At 37.8% G+C, this 23,076-nt stretch overlaps 2 protein-coding genes across 2 annotated transcripts in view; one reads left to right on the plus strand and one right to left on the minus strand.

Annotated features, from left to right (window-relative positions):
* The window catches only part of LOC145246710 (uncharacterized), a 54,052-nt gene extending 37,897 nt beyond the window's left edge, over positions 1-16,155 (plus strand). The window contains exon 2 of the mRNA XM_080108444.1: positions 13,362-16,155. Within this exon, the coding sequence (XP_079964570.1) occupies positions 13,375-14,352 (978 nt within the window). The 5' untranslated portion in view covers positions 13,362-13,374 and the 3' untranslated portion in view covers positions 14,353-16,155. The remainder of the gene's footprint in view (positions 1-13,361) is intronic.
* Positions 1-23,076, minus strand: part of LOC145246709 (tetratricopeptide repeat protein 21B-like) — a 1,013,541-nt gene that overhangs the window by 981,616 nt on the left and 8,849 nt on the right. The window lies entirely within an intron of this gene.

Below are 23,076 nucleotides of genomic sequence, written 5' to 3' on the forward strand. Positions count from 1 at the left end.
TTTTACGTATGCCTAGCGTACAATTTTTCATAAATTTTTCTTAATAAAAAGAGATTAAGAATTACGCATACTTTCCATTTTCTGCCTTTAGAATTGAAGTTGTAACTTTCGTAACCCTCTTTCAAAATATAATTTACATTTTACTTGCTTTAGTTGAATTTCCACGGGTATTGCGATTTACGTTGGGAGAAACTATAGCATTTTCTGTCCCTAGTCAGCGAAATAGAAATCCTACTAGACTGAGGTAATTTTATTTTTCGTCCTAATTCAGTGTGTTCGATATTTTTTGGAAGCTGGATTTTCCCCACTTTAAGAAACGACTTTTATTTAACTATACCGGTGTTAGCTATATGTTCGTATTTTCCCCAATATATATATAAAAAAAAAGGGAATGAGTATATACCCTATCTAAATTTGTAATGAACATGTGCATTCTCTCACGTATACTAAATGTCTCTGGGTTGTGAATTAACTGAACAATATTATTTCAGATATTGTATTATGTTGAAGTCTGCTTTACCTAAAACTTGTTGAATTCGCATGTGTGCGATTACTTTCGTATTTTATTGTAAAAAAGGATTTCTTATGCGTTGAAGATATTTATAATTTTCAATAGCGAGTCCATACCCATTTGTCTTGCGGACTGTGTTATTCTAGAAGCTTGTGAAAAAACAAGTTCCCTTTTTCTTCGCCTTAGCCCGTATTTGCATTTGGTTATTTGGATTCATACACATGTGACATAAGTGGTATGTACCCTCCCCCGACGTAGTTGTATATTTAAACTCTCTTCCCACTTTTTTCCTAGGTTATATTTCAGTGAGAATATTGCTATAAGGGTGTTAAACGTTATTCATTTTCTAGTCAATTAACTTCCATATAGAAGTTTGAATTTTAAATACACTTAATTTTAATTCATAGGGACCCTTTTAATTTATAACTGGGGATTGTATCCCTTGATATTTTCACGGCTCAATATGCTGTATTGTTCTTGTTTTGTTTGTGCTATGAGGAAGGAATTTTATGCAAATACCTTTGTAACCTTTGTGTGTGCATTTTTTGTGTATAATTTTTGAACGCCTATTTTTGTATTTGCTTGAATTTAGTTCATATTTTGGAAAAAACAAACGCTGCACGATGTTAGTCACTCGTTCTTCCGGATTCCTTGTAAGGAAACGAAAGTTTTATTTGGGGAAGATTATCGTAGTCTTAGATTTGTTGTGGTTGCACAGGATATTACCTAAGCCTTATTTTATGACAATGAAGGCCGATGTTGATGAATGGTTGTCATTGGCAGATAATATAACAGAATTGTTGAGTGATCGTTCCTTGCATGAGGACGTGGACTGTTGCTAGTAGAAGCGGATGCAGTTAATGTTGTAGTGTTCTCATCCCAGGTTCGATTCATTCTTTCAAGGTTAGTAGATGGTGTGGAGTGTGATTCCTTGTGTAACCCTGTGATATTCGAAACCCCTAGGGAGATGCTTGGCGAGTTACCAACTACTAAGCCCGACCGTCCATACTTTGAAAACTGTTTGCCGAGTGCTGGCAAGTTTGGCTTGGAAAATGTTGCATCACGGTCTGAAAGCAGTGTTGCAAATGCCACTTCAGAGGATCTGCGTAGTCAGGTGCTGAAGTTTGATTTTTCTGGTGGACAGTTTGCCAGTAATATTTTAAAGAAAAATATATTGGGAATGAGATTCCCAGGTATCATGAATGATACCACTCGTGTCCACGACTTGTTAAGTGTGGGCAAGAATATTGTGAAATTTATGGAGGGATTTCCATGGAATGTTGGAATTGTTTTGCCCTCTAACCACGTGAGTTCAAAAACTTGCATATGTGGTTATTTACCGCAACTTTGTCAGAATACTGAGGAAGATAGTCATGACGGTGAGATATTACTCAGGTCATGTAGTTCTGACTATGGTCAATGGTTGAAGGACAGGAGTCAATCCTGTGAGAAAGTGCAAGTTTTGTGCACTTCTTTAAGTGCTAATGTTAGCACTGGGAGAGAAATTCTCCATCAAGGGTATAGGGCAGAAAGCACTATATCCACCTGTGAACGTGTAAAAACCAAGAGGAGAATGGTTTTTGAAGAGTTACGTGAACTCAAATTGGACTGGGGCCTCCAGATTCAGATTGAGTGTAACTCAATAAAGAATCCCATGAGGGATCCTGTCAAATTTGCTGACTACATGGTGTGTAGTTTAGCTTCTCCGAGTTCCTACGAAAGTGTAGAATATGTTGTTCAGAGATCGCTTGCAGAACCTTCATTCTATGAAGTTGCTCCTTTAAGTAGAACGCTTCCTGCTTTGGAGTCACATGCAAGTGTTATTGTTTTTAAATGTTTTGTGAAGATCTGCCTTGGTGTAGCTTACAGCAGTATTGCAAGAGTTTTCGAAGTCAAGCTTGATTTGTCCAGGGGTGTTTCTGAGGCGATCAGGACCATCTTATGCTTAGTTAGAAGTGAGTTTTCTAATGCTGAGATGTTTTTTGCAATGCTGAACACAAGAAGATTGGATCTCTCCTTGATAGGGGTCTTCCATAAATATTACCTGGGTGTTTCTGGCACCTATACTCAACTTTGTTTGTTTGGCTATATGTATATAGCTATACAAACGTTTAAAAATGTAATCGCCTTGCATAATATGTGCAGGATTTGTGTTTCAGTTTTATTTCATTCCACCAAGTTGAAGAACTTATCAAAGCATAAGGGTTGATTGGATTCGTCCCTCTTGTAGCACCAGTGTTGATCTCACTGGGCTCTTGTGGTTACGAGGGAGCTGAGATATTTTGGTGTTCGCCAGAAATCCTATAGGAATGAGGAGGTTGGATGGTAAATTATGTGAACTCCTCAAGCCTTTATACTCTTTTATATGTAAGTAGTTGATTATCTTGTGGAATATTCTCAGTTCAAACATCTGTTGCAACCTTGCATCTGATCATTCGTTTTAAATTTATGAATCTGGTTAGGTACTCCTCTGTTCAAACCTAAAACATGAAGGTTTTCATGTGAAAATTTACAGAATAAGTTTATTTGAATTTTTCTGCTTTTTGTTCTAATATGTATTTCTTGGAGTTCTTCTGACCATACATTGTGTGGTATATGTATATATAAAGAAAAAATTTTGTATTGCAATATTTACAGGTGTCATCCAACTGTAGGTTGACTGCCATTTCCTGTTGGGGGAGAATGTTGGAATTTTTTTTGTACCAATAAAGGTGCATCCTCCCTGTTTACATTTATTATTTTTTATCTGGTTCTTGTATTTGATTTTTTGTATTTCATATCCTTTTCCATTCTTAGTTTTGTACATTTTGGGTTTGTATGAAACTCCCTTTAATTTGGAGAAAAGGGAAATGCTAGCTCCGTGATGACGTCACGAGCCCAACGCAAGATTTGCCCTCTTTTGAAATTTCGCGGACGTGGAGATTGGACGTTCGTTTCATTGCCCGGCACTGAAAATGGAATTTTGACGAGCCTCCTTCAAAGAAGAAGGCCCGGCAAGAATACCCCGGGTATGCGACAAGGCATACTTCTGAAAAATATCTATGTGGCTTTGCACATAATTTGAAGGAGTGTAATTATTTTAAGAAAAGACCTTATTTTACGTAACAAGGAATTTTGGAACCTCCTACAAAGAAGAAAACCCGGCAAGAATACCCCGGGTATGCAACGCGGCCATACTTCTGAAATCCATCTGCATGTCTACGGTTTGCACGCAAATGGAGGAGAGAAAACTCTAAAAGGACTTTAAATGAAAGAAAAAAGAAAAAGGCACGTGCCGGACTGGCTTTCAATTTGTGAGTACGCTCGTAAAATTTATTTCATATGAGAGTGTGATTAGGAGGTACTATTTTGCATCTTATTATTATATTCGTTCATGGATACAACATCTTCATTATAAGATCAGTGTTATTTTTTTCATTATATGTTACCTTGGCGTTTTTTAAATTTAATTAGGGGTAGGCTATAGAAACAAAATTTTTCAAATAAATGCCAAAAGTGGCTTATTACCTTCATTTATATGTAAATAGATGGGAACAAGTGATTTTGTTCAAAACGGGTCAAAATTGGAGGGTCGCTGGCCCCAAACGTAATTTGACCGCGTCAACGCGTGAAAATGGCCCAAATTTCGCCCCCGAACACACTTAATCACTTATTGAAAGCCACAGGGTGCATTTTTTGACTATAAATGCATTTGTATCATTAAATCTAACATTCCCATTGGCTATCCCACAAGTATAGGGTTTTTTAGGGTATCTCAGAGTCCAAAATGGGTCAAAATTACCCCAAAATTAGCCAAAAATGGTCGGAAATCACGGATTTTCCAAAATGCACCTCCCATGGGCCCAAAGACACCTCTACATGGCAGAAACTGTTGGGAAATGCTTGAAGCAGGCACTCTCCTAACTTTTGTACTGTTAACCTGGGGTATAAGGACCTTTAAAAGGGGCTAAATATGGCCGATTTAGCCAAAGAGAGTCAAAAAGTCCCTAAGAATCAACATAGGTTGTCAAAAAGGGGCTTAATTTGAGTTATAGATGGAAAATTACCAAATAAGGAAATGTTTTCTTTCTGTAACAATGCAATGCCATCTTTAAATAGACACGATAACATTGCATTGTGTTGGATTGTGTAGTGGACTTTCGGTCAGCGTTCAAGTTGTGGATAACTTGACAAAGACTAAAGTTACTTCTCATGAAAGAGAACTATTTATGGCACAATGGGAGACTGGCATTCATAACTGGATTCCCAGACGATGTATCTGTGGCATTACAGCCACTACCGAACATAGAGAGAATGGATGTCAGCAAACTGATACCGACTGCACGGCTTTTAGTCAGCAAAAGGGTCGTAGAAACTCGGACATTGGCCGCAAGTGCGCAAACTAATGAGACTAATAAGGGAAAGAAAGAATCAAGCCTTCAGTGCTTTAGATGTCAAGGACCGCACCTAAAAAAAGATTGCACAGAGATCCCTAGGGCCAGGGCAACATGCTACAATTGTGGAAAATTTGGCCACATTGCGAGATATTGTCCTCAGATTCAGGGAAACGGGCAAGGGGGAGCTTCTGCGCCGCAAGCTACCCTAGCAATGAAATGAAGGCGCGATACTGGCCTCTTCCTATAATACAAGTAGAGGTGAATGATTCTGTAATGACTGCACTTGTCGATACTGGGTGCACCACTACTTTAATCAATTCCAAACTTTTGAAGGGATATGGAAGGAGCGGTACAGTGAAAGCAGTTGATGGGAGGAATATAGAATGTAAAGGAGCCAGACAAGTGGAGATAAAAGTCTGTGGAATGCACGTAAAGGTGAGGGCAATCTTGATGAATCACATCGTTGATGGGATCGACGTCATAATTGGAATGGATGTGATTAATGAACTGGGAGGTGTAACTATAAAGAAAGCCAAAGTGAAGTTTGGAGATATACAATGTGCCGTGGCTGCCCATCAGCTGAATGTTTGCAAAATCGAGGATAAAGACTTTGAAGCAAACTTCGAAGGAGATAAATGGACAGTAAGATGGACATGGAAGGGAGAGCCTCCAGTATTGCAGAACAAAGTTCAATATTATAAAAACTCTCTGGAAGGCGATAAGAAATTAGAATTCGAGAAAGAGGTGGAAAGATGGATATCGGATGGTATTCTGTTACCATGGAAAGGAGAAAGAAAAGGTGTGTTGCCATTGATGGCAGTATTTCAGGCCACAAAAGGGAAAGTTAGGCCAGTGTTCGACTTTCGTGAGTTGAACCGTTTTGTGGCGTGTCATACAGGGAGTGACATAATAGATGTATGTGATGAAAAGATAAGAAAGTGGAGACAGTTGGTAGGAGGGACCGCAATAGTGGACCTTAAGTCTGCCTACCTGCAACTACATGTGGCAAAGGAACTATGGAAGTACCAGCTGGTCTGTTATAAAGGAAAAACCTATTGCCTAACACGATTAGGATTCGGACTTAATGTCGCACCAAAGATTATGGCAGCCATTTTAAAAACAGTATTAAAGAAAGGAAGTAGGACGAAAGAGGCCACTGATTCATACATTGATGATATAATGGTAGACGTAACGAAAATATCGATACAGGAAGTTGTGGAACATTTGAAGGGGTTTGGGTTAGCAGCAAAATCTCCGGAATCCCTGGACGGAGGAGCGGCACTGGGCCTTAAGCTTATGAAAAATAAGATGGGTGCACTAATGTTCAGGAGAGGCAACGAGATCCCAGAGATGGGAGGAGAAATTAGTAGGCGGGAGCTATTTTCGATCTGTGGTAAATTATTGGGGCACTATCCAATTGCTGGATGGCTGCGATTAGCATGCAGTTATGTGAAAAGAAGAGCAAATGGAATGGATTGGGAAGAAAAAGTTGATTGCAGAACCATGAAAGTGATGCAGGAGGTTCTAGCTGAGGTGAAAAAAGAAGACCCTGTTAATGGCGCTTGGCACATACCTGAAGTGAGCACAGGAGTTGTATGGTGTGATGCAAGCAATATTGCAACTGGCGTGGTTGTCGAGATTGACGGTGTGGTGGCGGAAGATGCAACTTGGCTGAGGAAAAGTGATGACTTTAATCACATTAACATAGCTGAATTAGATGCTGTTCTAAAGGGTGTCAATTTAGCTATCAAATGGAGACTGACAAATATTGAAATAAGAACTGATTCAGCCACTGTACTCAGTTGGGTGAACTCTACTGTGGAGGAGAGTGGCAGAATACGAACAAAGGGTGCCGGAGAAGTGATAATAAAGCGGAGATTAGGGATGCTTAGAGAGTTGATATCTGAATTGAAACTGCAAATAAAAGCAGTGTTTGTGCCTTCTGAAAGAAACAAGGCAGATGTGCTAACACGGATAAAAAAACAGTGGTTAATTGAGAAAGAGGAGGCGCCGATATGCTGTCTTGGAATTGGAGAAATTAAAGAGTTGCATGACATGCATCACATGGGAGTGGAGAGAACATTATATTTGGTGAGGCAAGTGGATCCGAATGTAAAACGGGAAGAAATTCAGATGATAGTAAAGAACTGTGTTCGGTGTCAATCGATCGATCCTGCCCCAAATATACATAATCCTGGGGAAATTGGAGTTTTAACGAACTGGACGAGACTAGCTATTGACATAGCACACTACCGAGGGGGAGCGTACTTATCAATAATTGATTGTGGGCCAAGTAGACTGGCGATATGGAAGGAACTGCGAGTGGAAGCCGCATCTGCAGTTGCAACTGAATTAGAAAAGGTGATGCTTGAACGAGGTCTAGTAAGGGAGGTGATAATGGACAACGGCACTGTTTTTCGCTCAGAAATCTTTCAGACGATGCTAAAAAAATGGAAGATTAAAAGTTATTACAGGGCAGCCTACAGACCTGGAGGAAATGGCATTGTGGAGCGACATCATTGGACCGTGAAAGCAATAGCTGAGAGAGGAAGAATATCGCCTGAAGAGGCCACATTTTGGTACAACATGTCCCCTAAGGTCGGGCAAAGAGATCACACAGTACCACATAGAGCAATCTTTAATTACAAATGGAGGCATCCTAGAGACATGTCACCGGAAATTAATGATCAAGGACCAGCCAGAATCCAAATAGGAGAAGAAGTTTGGGTGAAACCGCCTAATGCCCGATGCACAACGCAGTGGGGAAGAGGAGTGATAACAGGAGTGCAATCCCCAAACAACTTAAGTGTCAATGGAATGCCACGACATGTTTTAGATTTAAGGCGTGTGGTCCATTTAGGTGATGAGGATGGTGGTACTGAGCCAGGGAGTGATGCAGATGAACCGGTGCAGATGCAGAGACCGCAATGCGCCGATCTGGACACGGGATTATGAGATGTGAATGATCTTTAATGATCATGGGGGCGTGTAGTAAAAAAAAAAAAAAAAAAAAAAAAAAAAGAACAAATCGTGCAAACCTTTTACCACTGGCAACGCCCGCTTCAGAGAGTGAAAGAAGAAAGAAGAAGAAGAGAATGGCCACTGCGTCTATTTATAGACTAGAGATCATGGGAAGAGTATGCAAATAACTTTGGACGGTTTTGTCCTATAAAAAGCCTGTATTTGGGAGAGAGGGGGTCTTTTTTGTTTGGCAGAAGCAATTGCTGTCAGAAGTGCATTGGACTGCAGGATTGAAGAGTGAAGATTGAGTTGTGGGGTCATTGTATTTAACCACAATATGCTTGTACATAAATACAAGCCTTCAGTCCAGCTCAATCTGGTGTCTGTATTGTGCATAAGCTGGATCCTTGGTAAGTGTTGCTGCTATTATTATTATTGTTGTTGTGTGTTATTGACTAACACAGTTCTTTTGATTATTCTACATCTCCCCTCTTCCCCCCCCCCACGAGTAGGCTGGGTTGTGTGAGAGGTGTATCTCTCTTTTAGGCCTAGTTTGTTGTGTGGTTGTAACCTAGAAAGAGCTCGGGGAATCCTTGATCGAAAGCGTGGGGATATATGTGTGGTTTGTTGTTGGGGTTTGGTTGCTGTGTATGTGCTGTTACAGGGAGATAGTGGGAGATGCAAGAATGTAGTATCGCTTGAGGGAATTGTTGGTCCTAGTGCTGCACTTGGTATTGGGATTGGTGCAGGCTTAAGTTCGCATTTTCTGAGGAAACGGCGATTCCTAAGTGTGATCCTTCCGGATCCGTTAACCCTGATTCGGTATTGTCGATCTGGTAGGGAACTGATGATTTTGCCCGTTGTGTTCCATCTGCGATTGACTGGATTTTGGATGGCTACAGTGTCACCAGCTTGTAACGGTGGAAGGTTGTGGGTATATTTATTGTATCTTTCTACTATTTTTGCATTGCGGTGGTGGAGCATTTCCTCGCGATGTTGTGCCGCTGACACCCATTCAGGATGAGGCTTGTAGAGGATTGCCTGTGAAGGGATGGAGTCACGTAGTCGACGGTGAAGTAATAATTGAGCCGGTGATAGGCCAATGCTTTGGATTGGGGTATTCCGATACTGCAAGATGGCCCGGGTAACACTGTCATTGTCCAAGGAACCGTGGGGGCCTGTGTTTCCTTTCACAATCCTCTTTGCAATTTTTACTGCGAGCTCTGCCCTGCCATTGGATTGGGGATACGCAACAGAAGATAATCTGTGCCTAACACACCATGTTTTCAGAAATTCTTGGAACGTGCTAGAAGTGAAAGGTGGGCTGCCATCGGTGCTAAGTTTTTCTGGGGCACCATATGTTTGGAACAGTTGTCGGCATATGGACATCAATTTGGTTGTAGTAGTGTGACCTGATTCTAGGCGGTATAAAATTAGCCAACCAGTTAGCGTATCTGCGCAGGCAAGGTATGTGTGATCTCCAATATAAAAAATATCCATGACGATTTGTTGGAATGGCCACTCTGGGGATCGTGTTAGAATGATAGGCTCCCTTGGTTGACTAGGTGCGATGGTTGAGCATACCATGCAATTCGCCCTAATACTGCGGATTGATGCATCCATCCCTGGCCAGTACACCGATTCGTTGGCACGTGCTTTCATGCCGACTACTCCTTGGTGTGCAGAATGCAGGCAGTGTAGGACCTTTTTTCGTTGTGTTTTGGGGATGACGATCCTTCGATCCAACAATACTAGACCATTGTCAGTGCTAAGGCGGTGCCTCACCTCCCAATACTCACGGATTTCGGGCGCAGTGAGATTACGTGTTTTTGGGAAGCCTTGCTGTATTGTGTCTATTAATTTGTTATATTGTTGATCGCCACGACCTGCTGAATGAATTAGGTCTGGTGATATCATGGCTATATTACTGCTGTCTGCAAATGTTGCTATTAAGGCTGTTGACTCTGTTATGTTGCTTATGTTGTTTGACTCCAATATATCCATTTGAGAGGGTTTTGTTGGAAATACATCGAGGAGGGCTTGCACCATCGCCACTGGGTGGCGGGAAACTGCATCAGGGCCTCTGTGCCACTTCCCGGGGCAATGCTGTATGGTAAATCTGTATCTCAGGGTCTTTTCCTTTAGTCTAAAGAGCAGGAGGTTTTGGATCTTGCTCAGATCACGATCGCCAAATATCCCCTTCAGAGGTTCATGGTCTGTGACCACTATGATGTTTGGAGAACCCATGACGAACATACGGCATTTCTCCAATGCCCATGCTATTGCTGCTGCCTCACCCTCTATTGGTGCGTATCTGCGCTCAGCATCCGTGCAAAATCTGCTGCCGGCATATATCAGATGCCAACCTTCGGAACAGCAGATTGGGGCTTTTTCCATGGTACGTTGGCAATGTTTTTGTAGGAGTAGGAAGCCCATTCCTTCTTTGCTCCAATCTGGAGCAAGGCAAGTTGCTCTGTCTTTGTCAAATGTTGCTACCCCCTTCTGGACTAGGTGAATTATAACTCGCTTGGAATCTTTGAATGCGTCTTCAAGGTTTTGATTCCAAGCAAATTTGGAGTTTTGTTTGACGAGGTCCTGAAAAGGCACCATAACTGGACCCAGTGAATATGCCCAGGCTACTTGGTTGACAAGCCCAAACCATGATCTGGCATCAGTAATTGTCCTTGGGACTGGAAAATCCTGTATCGCTTGTATCATGGACTCAGAAGGGGTCACTCCTGAAGAAGTTATCTGGAGGCATCCAAGTTGTACGACATCCTGACAGAATTGGAATTTGTCGGTGTTGAGCACAATTCCATTCTTAGCACATTGGAGCAGAAAATCGAAGGTATGATAAAAGGCTCCCTCAATGCTAGAGTCATATAGCAGGGTATCGTCTACTATCTTCACCTTGCGTGGGATATCTTTTATTATCTCATCGTATCTGCGAGTGTAAGCATCCCCAGATGCGACATATCCTTGAGGCATCCTAAGATACATGTATCTTCCCCACTCAGTTATGAAGGTGGTTAATGGTTGAGATTCTTTGTCTAAGAGAATCGAGTGGTATCCATCAACAGCGTCTAGGACTGTTTTCTTTGTTCTAGGTGGCACTTGCAGTGCCAACTGGAATGGCGACCCAGTATGGTGGGTTTCTCGTTTGCATTGAGAGTTAAGGTGTTGGTAATCTATTGTTCTACGTGGATTACCATTCTTTTTGGCAGTTATTACCATAGTACTGCACCAATCAGTAGGCATACCCACGGGTACTGGAGCTATGATACCTTTTTCTACATCCTTCCAAAGGGCTTGTCTTACTGGTTCCTTGAAGTGGAAGGGTACAGGAATTGGGTTATGCCTGGCTTTAGGGATTGCTCCCTCTTTGAGGTGAATGTGGGCAGCTGGGCCGGACATGGCTGGAAATATCCCATCTTTGTTGAATGTCGTTTTGGCAAACTTTTCTAGGAGCCAGCTCTTAAGTTTGCCTATGTTATCTTCTGTTGCGGGAAAAGAGAGGTTTTTGGGGCGATTTGGCAATTGATCTACACACTTTTTAGACTCTGTGTCTACCTCTTCATGTACGTCTGCTAAAGGGTTTGGAAAATGTTTGTGCAATATTCCCACATCGATGCAGGCTGCTCTGCTGAGATAAAGCCGTTGTATGCCCTTGCATATGTAGAGGGCTTGTTTAGTTGTTTTCCCTCTGACCACAAACTCAACTGGTAGCCAACCCTGACACATGAGTGTGAAACCTCCAACTGTTCGTATGATCTTTCTTGATTGGACAAGACTAATCTCTGTGAGGCCCATTTTGATTAAATGCTTTGGTCCCCCAAGACAAATGGCGGCACCACTGTCGGGAAAAACCTTTAGCGTTGTACTACAACTCCTAGGGATATTGACAGCTTGTCTGGGATCTGGTTTTGGTGAGAATGGGATTATTGATGCATTTATTTCAGTTAACAGATCACCTTCTGTAGTCATAATGGTGCCCCTCATTTGATCGAATGTGATATGGGCCATGAGTGTATTCATGGGAGCTTCTTGGTCTTCAAAACTTTTTATCACTGCCGGGCGATATTTCTTTGTCCGGCACACTGCTGAGAAATGGTTAAGTTTCCCACAAGTGTTGCATATTTGATTCCATGCCGGACATGTTAAATGGCGGGCACTTGTCCTTGGAGTACCGTGTTGGTGACTACCGCAACCTATGCAGGTTTGACGGGGTTCCTTATCAGCAATGTTATCGTTGTGAGTAGCAGTAGAGCTAGTGCGAATATTGCCTCTGCTAGTCCCTACAGCACTGTTTTTTTTTTTTGCGATACATTGACATCCGGACTGTAGCTATGTCTGAGGTATCAGTCATTGCGGTTTGGTCCCGTAGTGCAGACTCAAATGCCTCAGCATGACAAATATTTTGGTTGAGAGTTTTTAGCAACCCGGCTTTTGCCAGTAGATCGGTCTGAAGCGTATCATTCGATATCCCTTTGATAAATTGGTCCTTGATGTAAATGTCGGACAGGTCGTGATTGCAGTTGGGGCATGAGAAATTACAGTCTATGGCCGTGGACCTAAGACGAACAAGGTATTGTTGGATGGGTTCATCTTCATGCAGTGATATAGATGCAAATGTCATCCGATGGACCATGGGATTTGATTTTTGAGTTACCAATGCTTCTGTCATCTTTAGCAGCTTGTCTGGGTTGGTGATGAAGAACTTAGGGTACGTATTTATGATTGCGCTTTGAACGGATTCATCAGCACAACTGTATAACTGGGTATTGGCCTGAGAAGTTGACATGTCCGTTATTCTGGTGAATACTTCCCAGTCAATCCGAAATTTTCTGAATTGTTGAGGGGTCATTTCGAGATGAAGTTGGGGAGGCCTGGCAGCTGGTGCCTTAGCATAGGTGGTCTGGGTAGCGGGCTCCTTGGCTTGTCGAAGGATAGACAGAGCTTCTCCCATTGTTGTGATTCCCAATTCTCTTAGCATGGCTCGATCCATTACTTGAAGGTTTTCTTTCCTCAGTTTTTCCTTCACAAAAGTTGCAGCGTAGCTCTTGGCGGAATCGGCAGCAATGCCTGCTTTGAGGAAATAGTCTTCCCAATCTTCTGTCTCGAATCCTGCTCGTAGCGCCATGTTGGATTGTGTAGTGGACTTTCGGTCAGCGTTCAAGTTGTGGATAACTTGACAAAGACTAAAGTTACTTCTCATGAAAGAGGAGAACTATTTATGGCACAATGAAAGATTCCATTGTGCACACATGGGCCAGTCTATTCCTTGGATTGTGATTGGCTGAATCACCTGATTGGATATGCTTGTACATAAATACAAGCCTTCAGTCCAGCTCAATCTGGTGTCTGTATTGTGCATAAGCTGGATCCTTGGTAAGTGTTGCTGCTATTATTATTGTTGTTGTTGTTGTTGTATGTTATTGACTAACACAGTTCTTTTGATTATTCTACACATTGCATTAATTGTGAATTTGATTGAACTTTGCTTTCTTTTTCAGTTAGTAAAATGCAATGAACATGGCTGGTATAGCAGGGCAGATTGACGAAGATTATAATTACGACGATTGGACTTATCTTCTGCTTGATTCTCTTCCAACTGAGGCTGAATGTGTTCAAGCTGTGCAACATCATGCTGCCAAATATGGTACCACGACACAGAAAAATCATATTCACCAGTTCTCCTTGCGATTACTACAATTGTGGCAGAAAGCCTTTGGAAGTGATGTTCGTTATGTTACAATACCTGGGATAAAACATAAACTTGATCGATCGCTAAAAATTTACGACAAAGATGTCTACAAAGCAAAGGGTTTCAGACGTGTGAATATGATTAAATGGAAACGAGAGCACCATGTCCTTCTCAATATACTTTCAAAAGATGTGAATCCTGATGAATTTGATGTACATGAACGAAGATTCTTTGTCGATCAAAAGTCTCTCTCTCGCAAATGGCTCATTGATACTTTCCACGTCGATATGGAACATGAACGGTTTCTGGCAGAGCAAGAACTGCACAATCGTTTGGATTTGGACGATGATCAATTTGAAGTGGAGGATATAAGTGACCAATTGCCAGAGCATGATACCTCAAACAATTTGAATTACTCATTTAACAGATCGGGTACAATCCGTAGCACTGTCCCATCTACATCTAGTGTGCTCGTCAATACTGATCAGGAGGACGACGTTGAGTTGAACGAACCATGCATTGCCATCTGGGATACGCAGAAAGGCCGAGAGTGGTTTGTTGGTATGACACGGGAGAAAATTGGGATTGATGAATACATTGTAGAATATTTGGAACCACTTCCCAACGACAATAGAAAGAAAACATGGCAGTATCCTTCTCGAATTGAAGAGCAGAAGACATTGAAAATTCAATTTTTGTCGTGCAATGTCATTGGTGCATCGAACTTGACAAGACGAAAACCAGTATTTGTGCTAGAGAATAATGATGTGATTGATGAGCTCTTTAATGCATTATATTGATATTTTACTGTTGAATGATTTTAAAGTAATGTGAAGTGAAGCTGTGTCTTGAAATAACAAAATAATTCCTTTGCTAATTACTCATACCTTTTATCAAGTTATTCAATATATTGGTTACAAATCGAGAAATAGCGAATCGAGGGCCATTTTCATCAATTTTGGGGTAACTATGAGAACAATATGAATTCAGACTCTTCTTGGACAGCATTTTATTGACATTCAATGTTCAATTTACAATTATTTACTTTATGAGAAGTTGATGTAGTAAAGTTACGATGTTTCTAAAAAGTATCATTGATGAATGAACTAATGATTCATATGTTATGTACCGTAAAGCGTAATTTTGTCATTTTTGGATTGTTTTGACCCTTTTTACATCCCCCAAAGATCTCTAAATACCCTAAATACAAATGGATAAGATAACAGGGTGGTTATTTCAGTCTTCCAACTGTAAAAAGCCATACAGGAGTGTTTATAGGAGCCCGATGAGATATAATACCTGCATTTTGGGGATTATCCGTGATTTTCGTTCATTTTTGGCTAATTTTTGGGTAAATTTGACCCATTTTGGACCCTTAAAATACCTTGAAAAGCCCTATATAGGTGGGATAGCCAGTGAGAATGTTAGATTTAATGATATAGAGCCATTTATGGTCAAAAATTGCACCCTGTGTGGCTTGGGAGGTGCATTTTGGAAAATCCGTGATTTCCGACCATTTTTGGCTAATTTTGGGGTAATTTTGACCCATTTTGGACTCTGAGATACCCTAAAAAGCCCTATACTTGTGGGATAGCCAATGGGAATGTTAGATTTAATGATACAAATGCATTTATAGTCAAAAAATGCACCCTGTGGCTTTCAATAAATGATTAAGTGTGTTCGGGGGCGAAATTTGGGCCATTTTCACGCGTTGACGCGGTCAAATCACGTTTGGGGCCAGCGACCCTCCAATTTTGACCCGTTTTGAACAAAATCACTTGTTCCCATCTATTTACATATAAATGAAGGTAATAAGCCACTTTTGGCATTTATTTGAAAAATTTTGTTTCTATAGCCTACCCCTAATTTAATGCCTGCAAAGGGAAAAATTTGCAACTAATTTTATTGTGAATAAAATCTCTTCTTCGTTTCAAAGCAAGACCTTTATATTTTATTCTTTACCCCCCCCCCCCCTTTTTATTCCGTGCTGTCATTTTTTTTTTTTAGGTTAGTTACTTTAGCGTCAAATTTATCTGGAAGCAAGATAAAATTCCGACAGATTCAGTAGATTTTATGAAGTGATTTCGGTTTCTCATTAGTTGGTAGCAGAGCATGGTTCCATCTGATTGGTCAATTCTTGTCACTCATGTTTATAAATGTAACCTTGCAATGTTTGTAACCCCATAGTTATACCAAAAATATTGCAAAATTAACTCATATGAATTTCAGTGAGGGTTATATAAGCATGTCAAAATAACCTGGTGGCAAAACAAAAATAGACCACCTGCAGCTAGTGTGATTGTGCCAGGGGCTCAAAGTTAGCTCCCTTGACAAAAGCACTAGAAATGCAGGAGTCAAATGATATGACAGAGAGATTATGTCACATGTTCAGGGAAGAAAACAGTTTCTAGGCAGTTGGATCTGGAAAGTAAGAGAGGCAAGATGTGCCTAAAAATATAGAGAAAATCTAAGTGAATACTGCCTTGAGACTCTGTCCATACATCAACCATCTAAGGACTAATTAAGAAAATTAAGTAAGAAATAATTTTACATGGTCTCTCCTCCATAGAGCAAACTTTCTGAATAAAACATTTGAAATCCCAGCAAGTCTCCATTGTGTTTCTGTGCATATGTAAATAAGTGTTGAGTTAAACAGAAGATCACAACCATGAGGATATCAATGATCACACACGGAAAAGCAACGTGAATGAAGACAAGCGACCATGCACGTATGTACAAAGACTTAATTTTGCTTGATTGTTTCTTGATCATTCACTGGCAATAAAGCACATGTGCAACCTATGCATTTGTTGAAAATAACACGTGTGAACATTTTGTTTAATGACTATGTAAGATGAAAATATATAAAGAGTCTAAATACTATGAAATATAAAACGTTTGATACTTATGCATTGTACAACCCCGCTATTCCCACAAAATTGCCTCAGGCTCACTTGGCAGATGACTGGAAATAACCGAAAAGGCTGGCCAAGCATGTCTCAATGTTTAAAACGCTATGAAAAAAGTAAACATTTATTTAACCTCCCCAACCTTAAGCCCTAACCTGCACAATTAAAATTACTGTATATATTTGTGTATAAGTTGATCTTATGTATAAGTCGATGAGCATTTTAAAACTAAAAATTGTGTCATTTTAGGTATCTGTCGACTATAGATTTTAGATAAGTAAATGGTCCATCTCATGGCTCTTTCTTGCACAGATAATTTCCCTTTTAGTCTTTTTTTGTAAGACATATTATAAATAAGGCTGTGACAACAGAATATTCTTTTCATTCATTTGACTCTCGGGTATATATCCGATACAGTTAGACACATTGTCACTGAATTGTTAATATTGTTATTTATAGGATTTTTAATACTAATGAACTTGGGGGAGAACAACATATCATAAACACTAAATTTCCTAACCTACTAAAAAACGTCATATCATCACCGAATACATCATATCGAACTTAGACCTATAGCCAAATCTAGAGAGTGAACATTGCGAGAGTTATTCCAATTATTATTAAGCCTCCCACTGAAAAACCGTGTATGTGCTTACATGCTGGCAAACACACTGTAGTAGGGTTTGGGAGAAGTGCAATTAATTACTAGGATTACCGATATATACAGAGTGCACAAACAAAATGGTGTTTTCTACATTATGATTGAGCGCCGAGCTGTTCTTTAACAACATTTCCAAAAACATTGCCAATGTATAAGTCTACCCCAAAAAAATAACCTTAAAGTCGTCTTCCAGAAATTTGACTGATACACATTACGCAGGTATATACAGTATATTTTTATTTTTTCCAATTTATGAAAAAGTTGCCTGCTTAAATTCATATTCTTTAAACTGACAGTGCATTTATTCCTAACATTGAGATCAGCCTTTTCCGGTCATTGATGTCAGCTGCCGAGCAAACTTGAGTAACTTTGTGGAAATCACAGGTCATACAATGCATAAACACTTATGTGAACAGTTTGTTTAATGTTTACGTTGATGTAACAAAAGGTTCAAAAGCTGTGAAATATAAGAATTTTAAATGATAAGAGTTTCATTTTGTAGTAATAGTATAAAAAAATATTCAGGTTTAGAGTTATCTCTGTATTAATAAAATTATGAGACCAAAAAATATTGTGTATGTTTTTCGCCTCTACATAACTTTGATAAATACATATTTTATTATGTTGTACTTTCTATTCTTTTTCACCCCCAAAAAGGCATATTACCACTTGGACGTAAGGGACTACTATTTGGGATGATGTCTAGCATGGGATTACGGAGAGTTGAGTATTGAGATGTTTGCTTGCATTAAATTTAAACTTCTGCATGTCCGTAGTCAGGGAAGCAGGAAACAGGGAGAGATTCCAAAGTCTAGCAGTCTGAGGAAAGAAACTATTGGAATAGAAGGATTTCTGGCATCAACAGATCTCAACAGTGAAAGGGTGGGATTTTGCTGCTTGTCAGGTTGGTCGGATGTATGTAAGTCGAGGGAACACAAGTACTATGTGTTTATCAGAGCACATTCCATTAAAATACTTGTAAAACAAGCACTGGGATGCAAGATTGTCGCGATGGGACAGAGGTTGGAGCTTGAACAATAGTGCAGGACCTATTTATTTTATATTATTTATTAAATAGTTATTGACATTTTCATTTTATTATATACATATACACACACACATTCAATTTTTTCCTTTGCTAAAACAGTAATAGTTATACTCCAAATCACATAAAATGTCAATGTGGTTCTTGGCTATACATAAAAATGCTCTAAAGATGGTCCCTACCAAAGTCAGGGACCATACCACAAAACCTCATCCAACTTACATCTAAGTTATCCTTTCTTTTAGACTTGCAAGTCATTATATAAAAAGCATAATTTACTCCTTAAGGCCACTATACCTACGCATCTCATTAGCATTTCATTGTAATTGCACATGCATAGTATAAATTAACATCTGAGAATGTGCGCTTACAAATGAAACCTTTTTGGCATTTATGGAGGTTGTCAAGTTTTGTTAGTAAACATTAAAGGTTGCAGTCAGAGAAGAACACGAAAAATATTCTGTGTGATCTACAAATGATTTTATGTTGTCGTTTGTTAAATATTACTAAATTAGCAATCATTTTCATTGAAATCAATTTAGCATTACACACTTAAAATTAAGAAAAATATGTTTGAAATGTGTCAATATTATGTAAATAAGCTAAGGCAAAACAAAATGACAGCCAAATCTTACCATGATTTTGTGTTTATCTAAAAACAAAATGTGCATTTCTCAATTATACATGCATAATACTGAATGGATTTTAAATGGAAATGATTGCTTATTTAGTAACATCACCAAAATAGCAACATAAAAATATTTGTGGCCTGTACAAAATTTTTTCTTGCATTCTTCTCTCACTACAATCTTTAAATTTTACCATTTTGTTACCTTAATGATACCATTGGAGCACAGGGTGGAGCAGGTGCTAGTGTAATTACAAAAGTGAGGAGTGAACAAAGTGAGTTCAGGGAACTTCTGTCTTTACTAATTAGTAAACCATTACCACTGTCAATCAAGGGAAGAGTCTATCAGACATGTGTATGCATTGTGATAATGGATGCAAGTGAAATCTGGCTAGTGAGGGTTGAAGACATACTTTGTGTCGAGATAAATGATATTACAATGATACAATGCATATGTAATGCGAGTCTTATAAACAGACTTAGATCAGATGACTTCAGAGGAAGATTAAATCTGGACAGTATAGAGAGATGTGTACAGAACAAGAGACTTCGATGGTATGGCCACATTGAATGATTAGATGAAAGAAAATTAAAAATACTGGTAGAAATACATCTAAAAAAATGTCACCAATCATGCAAAATGTGATGTTCTACCAGTATTTTGTTTAATTTTGGATTTTTGAGCGATTATCAATACTTATGGCAGCCATGATTGATTGTCATTTTAGCTGAACGAAATGGACAAACGATTTCTTTTGAACAAAAAAAAAACGTTTTCAAATATGTTAAAACACACAAACAAAAAACTTAGCCAAGTAGGTAGCCAAAAAGCTTAGCCAAGTAGGTAGAAGAGTAACTGATCTTGCTTTTGTGCAACAAGTTTTATTTTGTTAGTTCTTATTAAAAATGTCAAAATGTTTGATAGCTTTGAATTAAAAAAAAAAAAAATTATTTTTATATACTGACAAATGTATGTTCCACCACATTCTTGGTTGCATATTTTTGCTCTGCTGAGATTCTTATAATATATAAGAAGAAGAGTGAATGCAATGGTTTCAAATGATAAGGTGCCTTAAAATAGTGCTGAGAGGGATTTATTTTTCTCTTAAAAATATATAAAAAAAATTCTGCAATGTATTTTTGTATTCATACTTTACCAGAATACTAGCGATTAGACACTTCATTTTTTTTTTTTTACATAAAAATACGTTTTAAGTTAATTTTAATTTTCTATGTAAATTTACTGCAAAATCATCTTCATGTTCATTTGCAGCTTTCAACATTTTTTGGTGGGGGAAGGTCTTGAGCAACTGTGCAATATAGTTAACAGAAAAGAGAGTGTGAAAAAAAAATAGTCAATAAATAACTTTTACCAAAGGCAATAAAAAATACTTTTCTACCTGCCTGGGTCATTTTATTTTCAAAGTACTAGAAAACATTTTTGTTACATTTGAATATTTCATTCAAATACGCTCATGTTAGAGTTACATTTTCATCATGACAAAACAGGGACATCAGTGAAGTTTGCTTGATGGGTTTTGCATCTTTGGGGATTAATAAACAAATATGGGACAACTAAGTGTTCCAAACGCAATAAGATTTACATGTCTATCTAACTGAAATTAGAAATTGATGAAAAAGAAAAGGTAATCATGTTATTGAAATGTCTGGCAAAGCGTTTGTCTGCCATTTTTGATTTTGAGTCTAACATAACATATTTGACTGAATAATTTAATGAAAAAAAAAAAAAAAAAAAACGTTTTCAAAGATTTTAAAAAGAGAAGAAATAGGAAAGTAGTAGGAACGTGCAAATTGAATAGCCGATCACACAAATGTATAAAAATTTTGACCCCCCCCCCCAGTTAACGGGTCCTGCTAGTTTTTATAATCTTTAAAAATACAGAACTTAAGGTATAATAATGCTTCAATTCCTCTATAAATTTAAAAATAAAATTGACTTTTTGACATTTTGAGCTTCCATAGAACTTAAGCATGATGCTATGCTTGTTTTATTTTTATTATTATTATTATTATTATTATTATTATTGTGCTAGGCTGGATCAGTTACTAAACTCGCTTTTTGAGGCTAAATAAGCATTTTTTTTTTACTTCTAAAATAATTAGGTGTTTTTTGTTTGTTTGTTATTTTTTTATTCAATATCTTAAGATATTACTAATTATCTTTGAAATAGTCGCAGAAAACTAATATTTATCTTTCAAGGGATTTTTTACAACAGATTTATTTAACTTTAAAATTTATCTGAACTTTCGAGTTTTCAAAGCCGCCGTGAAAACATTTATTATTATAACTTTTTTTTCTATTATTATAATTTTTTGTTTTTTCCTTTTAGAGATTAACTTTAGGTTTTAATTTTCAAACACAATCAAAAAGTAATCGGAAACTTATAAAAAAAATACAAGCCGGCTTTCAAAACTATGGGCTCTGTCAGTGTCACCATTCAATTGCACGTACCTAGTAAGTAGGTAAAAAATTAACTTCTTGCCTTTGGTAACACTTATTTGTTTTGAGGGAGTACCTTTTTTTCTGTTAAGGTGCCCAACCGGCAGTATAAGTGCATTAATTCAGATGAACTGGACGCGAAGTTGGTAATTAAATACAATTTTTCAATCTTATTGGTGATACATAATCATTGTTAATATTTAAATTAAAAAAAAGTTTCTATCACAAGGGAACTAATTCGCGGTTTTTATTTGTGTGGTTATTTCCCTTGAATTTCTAAAAAAGATTTCATTTTGATTTTTGATTTGAATAAGAAACATGTTTTTATCATTGTTTGTAAGTCCCGATTTACTTGCCTCCCAGTGAGGGCAAAAAAATTAAGTTCTTTAATTTTTGCAGGCGCTTTTACAAAACAGTCACGAATGCAATGAAAATCAATTTAACCAAGCGATTCATCAGTTTTGGGGGGTGAGTTTTAGATTCAGAACGCTAAAACTTACGCTACTTATAAGTATAGGTTGAGCCAATATACAAGGGAAATAACTCAGGTTGAATAAAAGAATGAAAAAAGAGACGGTATTTATTTGCTCCCCCACTGAGCAAATTAGGCACAGGGCCGTTTTTAATGTGAGGTTAAAACCAGCTCCCCTAAAAGGGGTCACTCTGGTTACCAAAAATAATAATTGTCCCAGTATAGAGGGTTTCCCCTCCATTGACTGGTACAAATTATCTTAAGTGCAGTATCTGCCGGAACAGTTGTAAAGTTTTAATTGGCGCTTTTGCATAAGTCGTTACATATGACTTGACTAAGAGATCCATTTCTTTTGTTTTTTGTTGTTTTTGTTTTTTTTGTTGTTTTTTTTTTAAATAGAATTTGGGACACTGAAGCCTACGAAATTTAGAAATTATGCGTTAAGGTCTTTAAAAAATATATATATTTAAAATGCGACGATAGATAGATAGGTGGATAGATAGATAGATAGTAGTTGTATCAGAATCGGCCATTAAAAATGCCGTATATGAACTTGAATAAATCAACTTACCATGTTTCGAAGCTTATAACCACTTGAAAAATGTAATTCAAACCCTAATTTTGTTTTTCAATTAAAGGAGCAAAGACCAACATTTTAAAAAATAACAAGTTTAATAGCAAATTATGCAATATTTGTTTTTTTAAATCGGTTTTCTTTAAAAAAAGATTTAAAGAAAATCAACGAAATTTTACTTAGTTCGATTATAAAAATATATAAATTCCAAAAAAATCACTTACCTATAAAAAAAATTCTATTTAATGTGTACTTCCATTGTTCATTGTTAAGAATTTATCCATATTTATACTTATATTCCATGTCATTCTTGAATAAAATACTTTTTTAAACAAGGATTAAAAAAAAAAACCTGAACTCAGATTTATTGACTGTTCAAATAAAGGGAGAGAAATCTGATTTTTTTTTTTTTGCGAGTATCTTACGGTTCTCTTAATGAAATACACGAGATTTTGATTATTATATCTTATTTCTACTTTATCGAGTGAATTTTTTTTTTTTAAATATCTAAAAAAGAAAAAGAAAACATTGAATGAAATAGAAAAAATTGCCGTCAGCATCCGGTATTTACTTGATGATATAAGCATAACATGAGCTTTCATTTTAAAAAAAAAAAAAAAATCAATGTGGTTTTTAAAAAAAAAAAGCTTTTACACTTTGGACTTTACAGGTAAATTTCCAAAAAAACACTTTTTTTTTTTTTTTTTTTTTTTTTTAAATTAGAATATTTTATTTTTCTTTTATCTTCAATTTGTGATGTATAAAACTTTGGTA

This window comes from Euprymna scolopes, chromosome 24, assembly GCF_053919585.1.
Source record: "Euprymna scolopes isolate OS-2025 chromosome 24, ASM5391958v1, whole genome shotgun sequence".
Lineage (NCBI taxonomy): Eukaryota > Metazoa > Mollusca > Cephalopoda > Sepiida > Sepiolidae > Euprymna > Euprymna scolopes.